The 13,817-nt window shown below is 42.0% G+C and overlaps 1 protein-coding gene across 4 annotated transcripts in view; it reads left to right on the top strand.

The window, feature by feature from the left end:
• LOC148147491 (uncharacterized) overlaps positions 1-12,209 on the top strand; it is a 188,170-nt gene extending 175,961 nt beyond the window's left edge. For 3 of the 4 annotated variants that reach the window (XM_087995178.1, XM_087995176.1, XM_087995175.1), the window contains 4 exons: positions 7,990-8,100; positions 11,547-11,654; positions 11,735-11,778; positions 11,905-12,209. In XM_087995178.1, coding sequence (XP_087851304.1) covers positions 7,990-8,100; positions 11,547-11,654; positions 11,735-11,778; positions 11,905-11,964 — 323 coding nt within the window. In that variant the 3' untranslated portion in view covers positions 11,965-12,209. The remainder of the gene's footprint in view (positions 1-7,989; positions 8,101-11,546; positions 11,655-11,734; positions 11,779-11,904) is intronic. The other variant, XM_087995177.1, reaches the window with a different exon arrangement.
• Positions 12,210-13,817: the final 1,608 nt, after the last annotated feature.

The following is a 13,817-nucleotide window of genomic DNA, read 5'->3' as shown; positions in this document are numbered from 1 at the left end:
CAGCAGTCCTCTCTCTTTCTGTCTCTCTATTTAAGGAGCGGGTAGCCCTAAGGTCCTCTAGGATGATGATGACTTTGTTATCATCGAATTAGTCAGCAAGAAAGTACTTGCCTGCTGTCAGCAGCTGGCCTGGCAGATTGCCACTGATGTGGGCTTCCCTAGAGAGATTATTGCTAACAGCATACATCCAGCAGAGAGCCAGGATCATTGTCAGGTCCCCCGGCCAAAGCTCAGTGTGTTGCAGGTTGAAATGTTGTGGATTGTGGGAGGATACAGTAAGGGAGAGTCACAGGTTTTCAGTGTATCCTCCTTTCCAGTGCTGCGTTACTTAATCAGGCACTGAGTTACTGACTATTTGAGACCTTCCTGGGGAGGTCTCCAGTAAACCTGACAAGGTGTTTATCAACCTTCTGAGGGGCATGGGAAGAGTCACTAGATTATGGTGGTCACAGGGTGTCAGTTGGTTCAGCACTTAGCCTAATTGATATCCTTATTTAATTTTCTCACTATTTCCATTGAAAATTATGGCCGGTTAACATACCAATAAGGAAGGAAATTACTTTCTATGCTTTAATATTTGTCTCGGTCAACAATGTGTAAGCTCTGTATTGGTTTCCCAGTTAATATCACTAATAACAATAGAAAGACAAGGACAGCAGTTATGCAGCAAGGCCACCTCCTTCAAGTTTCCCTCCAAACCACACACCATCCCACTTTAGAGTATTTTGGGCATTGCTATGAATCAAAATCGTGGAATTCCACCCTTAGCAGCAATGGGGAAAAATAATTCCTTGGCCTCTTGTTCAGAGGAAGTTGAGCTAACAACACTCGTCTAATAAGGAGCTGCTGTTAATGCTGAGTCTGAGATTAAGAACAAGCTGACAGTGCTGAGTCTGAGAGTGAGAGGGAGCTGTTTACCACACTGTGTTTGAGAGTGATACGAAATGCTGACATTGTATCTTTTGCTCCCGATGCAGTCTCCTCTATATTGGGGAGACTAGATGCCTCCTCGCAGAGCGCTTCAGGGAACATCTCTGGGACACCCGCACCAATCAACCACACCGCCCTGTGGCCCAACATTTCAAATCCCCCTCCCACTCTGCCGAGGACATGTAAGCCTGGGCCTCCTCTACTGCCGCTCCCTCACCACCCGACACCTGGAGGAAGAACGCCTCATCTTCCGCCTTGGAACACTTCAATCCCAGGGCATCAATGTGGACTTCACCAGTTTCCTCATTTCCCCTTCCCTCACCTTACCTCAGTTCCAACCTTCCAGCTAGCACCGTCCCCATGACCTGTCCTACCAGCCTATCTTCCTTTCCACCTATCCACTCCACCGTCCTCTCTGACCTATCACCTCCATCCCCACCCCCATTCACCTATTGTACTCTATGCTACTTTCTCCACCCCCCTACCACCCCTCTCATTTATCTCTCCACCCTGCAGGCTTTCTGCCTCTATTCCTGATGAAGGGCTTTTGACCGAAACATCGACTTTTCTGCTCCTTGGATGCTGCCTGACCTGCTGTGCTTTTCCAGCACCACTCTAATTCAGAAATGCTGACAGTACTGAGTCTGAGTGTGAGAGGGAACTGTAAACATGAAAGATACTGGCATTCAGCGGCAGCTGAGATAATGGAATAGAGCAAGACAATGTGGAATTAATATTACTGAGCCTGATAATGTGTATTTCTGACAGTTTCTGATCCAGCATTTTTTATTTCCATTTCAAGTCTCTGTTAACTTTTGAACATGCATTGCAGAATTTAATATTGCTTGTTTGGTGATTTGTCTCATCACTGACACTTGTTCAAATGATTCCTTTTGACAGACAGAATAAGTATGCTCAAGTATAATTCTACCTTTATTGGTGACATTCAATATTCACATAAAATGGTGGTTGGGGATGATCCTAATCAACTAGGAGAAAGTGAGGACTGCAGAAACTGGAGATCAGAGTCAAAAAGTGTGGCGTTGGAAAGGCACAGCCATTCAGGCAGCATCCGAGGAGCAGAAGAGTCGATGATTCGAGCATAAGCTCTTCATCAGGAATGTGGGGGAGTGGGCAAGGGGACTGAGAGATAAATGGGAGGGGGCTGGGGCTGGGGCAGGGGGAAGGTAGCTAGGAATGCGATAGGTAGATGACGGTGGGGAGTGGAGTGCGGTGCAGAAGGCGGGAAGGAAGATGGATAGGTAGCACAGTTCAAGAGAGCGGTGCCAAGCGAGGGTTTTAATCATGTCAAGCCATCAATCATTCATTATTGGAGGGTTATAGCTGTTAGCCAACTGATATCTCAGTGAGTTTATCCAAAGTGTAGAGAAGAAAGGCACTAGGTTTGGCTTTTGGGTCCCAAAGCTAATTTGCTCATCAAGGGGCGGCACAGTGGCCCAGTGGTTAGCACTGCTACCTCACAGCACCAGGGACCCGGGGTTCAATTCCTGGCTCGGGCAACTGTCTGTGTGGAGTTTGCATTCTCCCCATGTCTGCGTGGGTTTCCTTCGGGTGCTCCGGTTTCTTCCCACAGTCAAAGAATGCTCAGGTTAGGTGAACTTGCCATGCTAAATTACCAGTAGTGTCAGGTGAAGGGGTAAATGTAGGGGAATGGGTCTGGGTGGGTTGCTCTTCGGAGGATCGGTGTGGTTTTGTTGGGCTGAAGGGCCTGTTTCCACACTGTAACTAATCTAATCTAATGAGATTGCTGGATTTAGGCACAACTGAATGAATTGAAGAAAGGACCAGAAATTAGAGCATGCAATACCAATTGCTAATCACATGTTATAGATCTGCATGGTTGTGGGTGTCAGGTGAGGCACAACAAAGGCAGCGGCTTTCTACAGGCGAAATGCTGTTAAAATCCATCCTCTGGGCTAATGCATTTGGTGCAGTTGGGTCAGGTACAGTCAGGTAGCTCATGCCAATGGAATGCTAACATTCAGGAGAAAGGAGTTAGCTAGAAGTTAGGTAAGGCTTTCTGTGTAAATTGTTAAAGTCGGTAAGTTGATCATTTGGCTGCTTCATTAAACTGTGTAAGAACCCACTAAATTCTGATTGATCTGTTGGGTTTTGGCACCATGCCATTCCGAACATCTACCTGTTCACTCTGCCAAAGTGAAATAATCTCTTACTTGAACAGAGTCAATTTCCTTCTTTATTACAACATTGAGTCGATTTCCTACCTTTGGTGAGCTTGGACTTTTTGGGTGGAATCAGACACAATGGCTTTATTTCAGCATAGACAAGTTGGACCTAAGGGTCTGTTTCCATGTGCGCATCTCTATGACTCTAGAAGCTGTATTACATGATATGCTGTGCTTAGCTTTGCTAGACCTGTGTTCAACTATGGGATATCAGCTCTGCGGTTTCCAGGCTGATTATCTTAGAATTTTAGTTCCTCCACTGAAAGGCCAACTTCCTGCTCCAGACTGAACGACACTGATTCTAACTTGCAGACAATGGGCTAGCTATTATGTGTCTCTGCTGGGTGTGATTTTTATCAGGACATGGGAGCTGTAAGATAGGGAGGGAAACCTCTGCTCCAGTTTCTCCATCAGTTCCTCAGCTCCATAATATGGAGGGTGAACAAGTGCTGAAGTTGGCAACCTTTGCTCCACGTGAAAATAAATAATTAAGGGTTAATAGTGTTAGCTTAAGGTTGCATTGACCCCAAGATTACTCTGTTCATTCCACAATATGGTTATCGTGAGAGTGATCAGCTTATTTTTCACATATTGTCAAAAGATGCATAGATGGGGTTGATAGTCAAAATCTTTTTCCCAGAGTTGAAATATTAGGGAGCATGCATTTAAGGTGAGAGGGGGAAGTTCAAAGGAGATGTGAGGGGTAAGATTTTTTACACAGAGAGTGGTAGGAGTCTGGAACATGCTGCCAGTGGTGGTGGTGGAGGCAGATATGATAGGGGCTTTTATGGGACTTTTATGGGACTTTTAGATAAGCACATGAATATGCAAGGAATGGAGGGATATAGGCCAAGGGCAGGCAGAAGAGATTAGTTTAATTTGGCATTATCTTCAGCCAATATTGTTGTTCCTGTGCTGTACTATGTTCTAAAAGTGCAGGAAGGATGAGGTACGATCTTTGGACAGTGCCCTTTGGACATTGAGGACATCTCCCATGAGTAAAGGATTCCTCAAATCATTCCTTCCTGCATGAAATTTACAATGCACTCCACCATCCCCACTTGCTATACACGTTGAAGTCGCCAAGCCTTCCCCAGCCAATACCCAATACCTACCTTGGGCCTTTCATTCTGGGACTGCTTGCAGTTCACACAGCACCTTCTGCAGTGCAATCAGATTGCTGGCAGTTCCAGAGGGTAGGACTTTCTCAACCAGCTTGTTAGGAATAGGCAACCTCACTAACAGAAAATAGAAAAGCTACAAGGAAGGCAGGAAAAGCAACGCTAAGCATTGAGCACATCTCAGATCCAGAATGATGTAAAAAAAGACAATGTTAAAGGCATTTTATCTGAAAATGCATGCAGCATTTGCAACAAGGTAGGCGATTTCAAGGCACAAATAGAGATTAATAGCTGTGATATGACTGCCATTGCAGAATCATGGCTGCATGGTGGCTAGAACTGGGAACTGAATATTTAAAGTTATTTGACAATTAGGAAGGAGAACCAAGAATGAGAAAGAGGTGGAGCTGAGCTTATAATATGAGATCAGTACATTCATAAGGGAGACTCTCAGATCAGAAGCACAATGTGAGAAGTCTGTTTGGGTGGAGCTCAGACACAGCAACAGGCAACAGACATGTGTTGGAGCTATTTATAGGCCACCAAACATTAATGGGACATGGTACACATCAGGAGAGAGGTGTGAGCACGTGCATCACTGTTATCATGGGCAACATCCCCCAAATGCAGACTGGGTAAACCAATTGAGCAATAAAGCTGTGAAGGGTGAGTTTCTTAGGAGTACCTACTTGAAGAGTCGACAGATTATTTTGAATCTTGCATTCTGCAGTAAAAAGGGTTAATTAATAATCATTTGTAAAAGAAGCTTTTGGTGATAAGGAAACACATCTTTTTGGTTTTAACAGTGCAGAAAGAGACCTGACAGCTCATTATGTCTGTGCCAATCATCAAGCACCTATCTACTCTAGACCGATTTTCCTGAGGTTGTCCCTTAGCCTTGTACACTATGGCTCTCCGAGTGAAGATTTGCTTCTTCAATGTTGCAATGGTCCCCGTCTTTACCATTCTTTTGGGCAGTGAGATCCATATACTTATCACCCTCTGAGTGAGAAGAAAATATTCTTTAAATCCATTCTAAACCTTACTATAAATTGAGCCCCCTGGTTACTGATTCTTCTACTTCAGAGAAAACATCTACCTATCTATCCTATCTATCCCTCTCATAATTTTGTACACCTAAGCTAGATTCTCAACTTTCTCTAAGGAAAATAACCTCAGCCTATCTGGTCTCCCTTCATTGTTCAACCACTTCTGCCCAGAAAACATTCTGGTGAATCACCTTTGCAGCCCCTCCAAAGCAATCCCATCTTTCCTGTAGTGTGGCAATCAGAACTGTAGCTATGGTCTGACTAACATTTTTTATATTTCCATCATAACCTTCCTGATTTTGCATTTAATGTCTTGACTAATAAAGACAAGTATCTCATATGCCTTGGATGGGTTCGCTCCAACAATATTCATAAGCCTGCTTGATGGCACACTTGTTCACTCTTTCCACCACTGACACTCAGTAGCAGCAGTGTGCACAATCTACAAGATGCACTGCAGCAATTCACTAAAGATCCTTAGACAACACCTTCCAAACTCATGACCATTTCCATCTAGAAGGGCAAGGGCAACAGATGGGAGCACCACCAACTTCAAGTTCCCAACCGAGCCACTCACCATCCTGACTTGGAAATGTATATATCCGATCCTTCAGTTGGGGTGTCACAGCTGTACAAGACATTTTGGAGGCCACTTTTGGAGTACTGCTTACAATTCTGGTCACCCTGGTGTACATAAGAACATAAGAACTAGGAGCAGGAGTAGGCCACCTGGCTTGAGCCTGCTCCACCATTCAATAAGATCATTGCTGATCACTTAGTGACCTCAGCTCCACTTACCCATCATAACCCTTAATTCCTTTACCGTTCAAAATATTATCTGTCTTAGCTTTAAAACCATTTACTGAGGAAGCCTCAACTACTTCACTGGACAGGGAATTCCATAGATTGACAACCCTCTGGGTGAAGAAGTTCCTTCTCAATTCAGTCCTAAATCTGCTTACCCTAATTTTGAAGCTATGTCCTCCTGTCCTAGTTTCACCCGCCAATGGAAGCAGCTTCTCTACTTCTATCTTTTCTATTCCCTTCATAATTGTATATGTTTCTCTAAAGTCCCCCCTCATTCTTCTAAATTCCAGTGAATATAATCTCAGTCTATTCAGTCTCTCCTCATATGTCAATCTACTGAACTCTGGAATCAACCTGGTGAACTACCTCTCCAGCTCCTCTAGTGCCAGTACGTGCTTTCTCAAATAAGGAGACCAAAACTGTAAACAGTACTCTCGGTGTGGCCTCACCAGTACCCTATACAGCAGCAACATAACCTTCCTACTTTTAAACTCAATCCCTTTAGCAGTGAAGGACAAAATTCCATTGTCTTCTTAATTACCTATTGAGCCTGCACATCAGCCTTCTGTAATTCATGCACAAGGACAACCAAGTCCCTCTGCATGCTGCAACTTTTTAACCATTCAACTAATAGTCCTTTTTACTGTTATTCCTCCAAACATGGATGACTTCACATTTAATAACATTGTACTCCATCTGCCAGACCTTTACCCACTCACTTAAAATATCTATGTCCCTTTATAACATTTCACAGTCTTTTGCACACTTTGTTCTACCATCATCTTTGTGTTATCTGCAAAGATTGACACACTACATGTGGTCCCCAACTTCAAATCATTTATGTAACTTGTGAATAATTGCTGTCCCTGAGGCACATCATGAGTCACTGATTGCCAACCAGAAACGCACTCATTTATCTCCACGCTTTGCTTCCTGTTAGTTAACCAAACCACTATCCATGCTAATACATTGCCCATAACATCTTTATCTTGTGCAGCAGCCTTTTCTGCATCACCTTGTCAAATACCTCTTGGAAATCTAGATGCACTACATCCACTGCGTCCCCATTGTCTATTGTGCTCATAATGTCTTCATAGAATTTGAGTAGCTTAGTTAAGCATAACCTGCCCTTCATGAACCCATGCTACATCTGCCCAATGGGACAATTTCTGTCGAGAAGTCTTGCTATTTCTTTCTTGATAATAGATTCAATCATTTTCTCCACTACAGAAGTTAAGCTAACCAGTCTGTAATTCCCTATATTTTGTCTACCTCCTTTTTTTAAAACAGTGGCATCACATTTGCATAGGAAGGATGTAATTAAACTGGAAAGGATGCCAAAAGATTTAAAAGGACTGGAAGGTTTGAGTTATATGGACAGGCTGGGACCTTTTTTCCTGAAATGTAAGCAGCTGAGCTTATTGAGGTTTATAAAATGAGGGATGGAGATACAGTGAATAGCCAAGGTTTTTTTCCCAAGGGTAAGGGAGTCTAAAACTAGAGGGCATAGGTTGCAGGTGAGAGGGGAAAAGGGATGCGAGGAACAGCTTTTTCACACAGAAGATGGGGCATGTATGGGGTGAGGTGGCAGTGGAAGTGATGGAGCTGAGTACAGTTACAACATTTAAAAGACATTTGGACATGTTCACGAATATGTGGCTAGTTCAGTTTAGAAAACCTGGTCGGCATGGACAAGATGGGCCAAAGGGTCTGTTTCTGTGCTGTATGACTCTATAATGTATGTTGTATCTGACTAGCATATTACATCATTAGAACTAACCCCTTAAACTACAGTTTGGATTAATTGTACAAGTCTTAATATCTATTTCATTGATACTCTTTTAACTAAATAGTAATTATTTGCTTTATTTTCAGAAAAGAATCAATTTGCGTATTTGAATTATATTATCATTTTTGCCACCCTTGTGCTACTTCCATGTTTCATTGCTGCCATAATCAGGTACTTCAGGATGATCAATGGGCCAGGTAAGAGAAATGGGTGTCTGTAGATGAATCAAGCATTGAATACTAAACAGAAACATGATGAACACATTAAGAACAAGGGATCATTACTTACCATTTCATTGAAGAGCTTACATGACTCAGATATTTTTAAGTGACTGCAATGAAGCATATGCCATGCAGAAATGAGCAGGTGAAGATGTCACACAATGCTAAGGAAATAGTTAACCTTAGAATCAAGTCAGATCCAACTTTGCTGAAGAGAAGAGAGATGCAGACTTGGGGCACTCAGAATTTAAGAAAAAGGTGATTTTGATGTATTAGCAATTGATGCATGTGTTGGACTACTAGACAGATTCCCAAACCTGCTTCGGTTTATGGATGGCATGGTGGCTCAGTAGTTAGCACTGTTGCCTCACAGTACTATGGACTCTGGTTCAATCCTGTTCTTGGGTGATTGTCTGTGTGCAGTTTATATGTTCTGTGTCTGCGTGGGTTTCCTCTGGGTGCTCTGATTTCCTTCCACAATCCATTGCAGGTTAGATGGATTGGCCATGCTAAATTGCCAATTATGTCCAGGGATATGCAGGCTAGGTGGAATAGTCGTGGGAAATGCAGGGTTACAGGGATAGGGTAGGAGTGTGGGTCAGGGTGAGATGCTCTTTGAAGGGTCGATGTGGACTCAATGGGCTAAATGGCATGCTTCCACACTATAGAGATTCTATGATTCTATTGCCATTGTGTGTGACTTGAAAGTCTCCAGTCAGCTATCTCCATTTGATCAGTTTGATTACTTCTATAAACTTAGTAGCTCAAATCTCACCCTGTCTCCAGAATAATTGAATGCAATGGTCAATGCAAGCTGTGAACTCACAGATTTTGATTTAACCAGTTCCCCTGACTTCCACAGGATAAAGAGAAAATAGAAGATTCGTAACCCTTGTGTCTTTCACTGTGTCTCACACCTGCACACTCACAATATGGGTGCTGGGGAAAAAAATAAGCACTACTGCAGTTAGGCAGTAGTGTGAATAAAAAGAAGAAAATAAAACCAGAATGTCAGAAAAGAAGAAAAAAATTAAGAGAAAATAGATATAGTTTCATTGTTTTATTTGGATGATTGATTTCTTGGAACACAGACAGTTATGCTTTGAGAACAGAACTTGATGCCTTCTTTCAGGGTAACGTATCTGTACTTGCATGGTCATCTGAACAGCAAACTGTTCTGGCAAAGGCAAAGTTGTGACATTCCGCACCGAGAGTCTATGACTATAAATCTTCTATAAACCAGTTAGCTCTTCCCCAGTATTGCAGACACTAAAGGCAGGAGGGTGGGGTGTAGAATTAAAATGGGTGAAGCAGCATTTCAATTGGTCTTTGTAGCGATTCAGATCATAGAGTGAGAAATACGTCTCTCTTTATGCCACTAAATCCAAAGAATGTGTTTCCTGCACTTGCTGTTGAACTAGCAAAATAGTTACTATTAATGTCAATTCTGGGGGAGATAATAATCGGATAGAAAGACTTGGACATACATTGGGCATGTTTAACCCAGAAAACTGCAGATTGTTTCTTGAAGGTTCACTGGTAAATAAAAAGGCTGCCAGAAACTGTTGGACTCCTATCACTTTCTTGAAGAAAGTGAGGACTTCAGATACTAGTGATGAGAGTCCATTAGTGTGGTGCTGAAGAGTGTGATACAACACATCAACTTCTGCCATATCTGCCACCTACAAACAGATCCCACCACCAGAGATATATTTCCCTCCAAACCCCTATCTGCATAACATAAAGACCATTCCATCTGCAACTCTCTTGTCAGGTCCATGCCCCCCACCAAGACACCCTCCCCTCCCAGCACCTTCCCCTGCCACTGCAAGAATTGCAAAACCTGCAGCCACACCTCCCCCCTCACCTCCATCAAAGGCCCCAAAGACGCTTTCCATATTTGTCAGAGATTTACCTGCACTTCCACACACATCATTTACTGTATCTGTTGCTCCCGATGTGGTCTCCTTGACACTGGGGAGATAGACCGCCTACTTGTGGAATACTTTAGAGAACATCTCTGGGACACATGCATGAAAAAAACCCCACTGCCCCGTGGGCGAACACTTTAACTCCCTATTATCACTCCCCATTGGACATGCAGGTCCTGGACCTCATCCACCACCAAACACTTACCACCCACCACCTAGAGGAAGAATACCTCATCTTCCACCTTGGGACCCTGCAATCACATGGGATCAATATGGATTTCACCAGTTTCCTCATTTTCCCTCCCCCCACCTAATCCAAGATCCAACTTTCCAATTCGGCACTGCCCTCTTCACTTTTCTTACCTGTCCATCTTCCTTCCCCACCTATCTGCTCCACCCTCCTCTCCAACCTATCACCTTTACCCCCATCTTCATCTATCTATTGCTTTCTCAGCTTCCTTCCTCCCAGCCCCACCCCACTCCCATTTGTCTCTCATGCCCCTTGGCCAACAAACCTCATTCCTGATGAAGAGCTTATGCTAGAAACATCGATTCTCCTGCTCCTCGGATGCTGCCTGACCTGCTGTGCTTTTCCAGCATCACATTCTTTGACTGCTATCACTTTCTTGACATTCGAAATCACTTCAAAAAATCTGTCCTTTATTTTGCTGAATAGCTGGGTTATTCCAGTACATTATCATGCAGATCCATGCAGCACTGAGCAAATCAAAAGACTATAGAACACTCTTCTTGATCTTATTTTATGTCTCACATCAATATATCAGTGTACTTACAGATATATTATCATCACTGTGATTATATCATGTGATCTGAGTATATAAAGGTCTCAGATGTCATTTTAACTTGGGACATCTGAACCATGACACAATAATGGAAGTGTGCTATTCTTTGTAATTAAAAAGCTTAGTATTAGCTTGAAAGGTTCCTGTGAATGTCGTGTTTATATAATTCAGTGATCTATAATAAACATCTGTTGGATCTTTTAAGTAGCACCTTAACATCCTAGTTTATTGTATTATGAAGGATAACATAAGCATTGCCACATCAGATAGGATACCCTGCTGGAATTAAAACCCACAATACCTGAGTTATGGTGTCCTGAAATCCCAATCCCTATATGAAGATTCCAAGTGTTTGTTCCGTTAAGGCTCCAGATTCTTAAGTAGTTGACCATCAGGTTCTGTTGAATCTGTTAAAAGCCAAGCATATGAGGAATAGTGCTCATATTTGTTTTGTCTTCCTGGAGTTTCCATGATTCTTCTGTCTAAGTTATAACAGATGAGTACCAGAGTAAATTGACTCTTGTTCCCGGTTGGGTAACAGGAAAAAGGCAGATGGATACAATAAACTAAAAATCATGTTGTTCACAAGTCTTCATACCATGAACCAAAAGCTGACAGTGATATAAAACTTTAATGATATTTTTCCAACATTTCACAACTCTCAAATTGTTTCACCTCTCCTTCACAGCTAATGAATGTCAAAGCGAACCCGACTTTGGTCATGAAATTTCAAACTCTGAGCCAATTGCAGAAGAAATTCATTATGCTTCTGTAATTTTTCAAAAGATGAGTCCAGGTAAATAAGAAGATATATTTTGACATTTTGTAATTTTCTTCCGTACCTGACTTCACTATTTAATTGTCCTTGTACCAAAGGTCATACCCTCGATGAACAATCTGATATCCAGCCTTCAGAAGAGGTAAGTGGATAAGTGCATGTTAAATTTATTATAATCATTCAGCTAAAGCCTCAGAATATTTTTAGCATAATAAACTGAAAGTGTGAAGTTGCAGTAGTGTAATATCTGCTTACCATATTTCCTTAGATTCCAGGAATTTCAGATGGAAATGAGTCACCCATAATCTATAGTACCATAGTTACATAGGACATGCGAGTTCACATGTGGATGTTGAAAGAAGACAAAATTGAAGAGACTTTTTTTATCAAAATGTGGCTAATTATCACACAAGTAATATCTGTTTGGATATTATCTTTTGATTTCAGAGTGACAGTAAAAAAGACATCTGTATGAAAGGTCCAGCAATGTTGTCATTTTCAACTAAGTATTTGTCACATTGTTTGAGCTGATATAATATCATGTTACACAGTAAAGTTCTCTATGATACAACAGATTTTTTGCATTTTTCTTTCAACACAACTTGCTTAAGACTGACTTTTGATAAGACCTGTCCTTTCAGGAATGTCTGAAGAAAACAGCAGAGGAGGGGTAAAACATAGAAAAAAACCTATTAACTAAATTTGCTAGATTTACTGTACAATAGTTCAAGTCTCTGTATAATCATACTCTGCAACAATCTGGCAAAGATTATCGCAGACACATTTGATGGACATTTAGATTAGATTAGATTCCCTAAAGCATGGAAACAGGCCCTTTGGCCCACCAAGTCTACACCGACTCTCCGAAGAGTAACCCATCCAGATCCATTTCCCTCTGACTAATGCACCTAACACTAAGGGCAATTTAGCATGACCAATTCACCTGACCTGCACATCTTTGGACTGTGGGAAGAAACCCACACAGACACGGAGAATGTGCTAACTCCACACAGACAGTCACCTGAGGCTGGAATCAAACCTGGGTCCCTGGTACTATGAGGCAGCAGTGCTAACCACTGAGCCACCATGCTGTCCCAATTGAATACAACAATGTCGACTATAATAGGAACCTTCTGACTAACTGCTCTCCACATTTTCTGCTGTTAAAAACACCATTTGCCAAGAGATTTAAACCTACAAGCTGATGGAATCCATTCATGCTTCACTTCACTTTCCCACTCCATAATAACCTAATCAGCTCACCTTCCATTCTTGTGCCCCATATGGAGCAAGGATCACCTGCAAAATCTATCAGCAGACATGCTTTAGTTTGGGGAATTGGAAACAATATCAAGCTCCTTGTGACAGACCCCATCTGTCAAATGGGAGGAGCTGCGCTTTTCCAGCACACATTTTCAGCCAATCTGTCAAATGATCTACCTTTGCCAGTGATTTGCCATGTTAAACAGATTCAGGACATGGCCCTGTGCAACCAATCTGCATCACTGGGCCTCAATACATTTCCCTTACACACTTGCGGAGGAACTGAAACAGCACTGCATATTCCAGAGGAACATATCTTCTACAGAGTAAGTGGTGGACTAATCATACCTTAAACTAAGAAATGAGAAAGTTATGACTTGGCTTTGGGTTTTTGTATTCACTAAATAAATCAATAAACCCTTGAAACTTAGGGTCTGTACTTCGCCACCTGGAAGTGTGGTAGAGGTAAGTTCAATTGAAGCTTTCAAGAAGATATTCAAGTTTTATTTAAGTCGAAATAATGTGTAGGGTTACAGGGAAAAGACAACAGATTGACTCTAAGTCAAAATACTTAGAGAGTTGGTGCAAACAAGATGGACTGAATGTCTCCTGCACTTTAAGAATTCAATGATTCTGATTCTGGTAGATTAAATAGACAGAAGGACCAGTAATGAGAGGATACAGATTCAAAGTTATTGAGTGATAAACATATGTAATATCATAGATTCATAAATTCATAGAAAAGTACAACACAGAACAGGCCCTTTGGCCCACGATGTTATGCCGAAGTTTAATCCTAATGTAAAATATAGTAACTTTACCTATGCACCCCTCAACTCACTGCTATCCATGTGCATGTCTAACAGTCACTTAAATGTCCCCAATGACTCTGCTTCCACCACCACAACTGGCAACACA

Source organism: Chiloscyllium plagiosum, unplaced genomic scaffold (assembly GCF_037043375.1).
Source record: "Chiloscyllium plagiosum isolate Xiang-an unplaced genomic scaffold, Cpla_swu_hap1 HiC_scaffold_16, whole genome shotgun sequence".
Classification (NCBI taxonomy): Eukaryota; Metazoa; Chordata; class Chondrichthyes; order Orectolobiformes; family Hemiscylliidae; genus Chiloscyllium; species Chiloscyllium plagiosum.
This window is presented reverse-complemented; position numbering and strand designations above follow the sequence as displayed.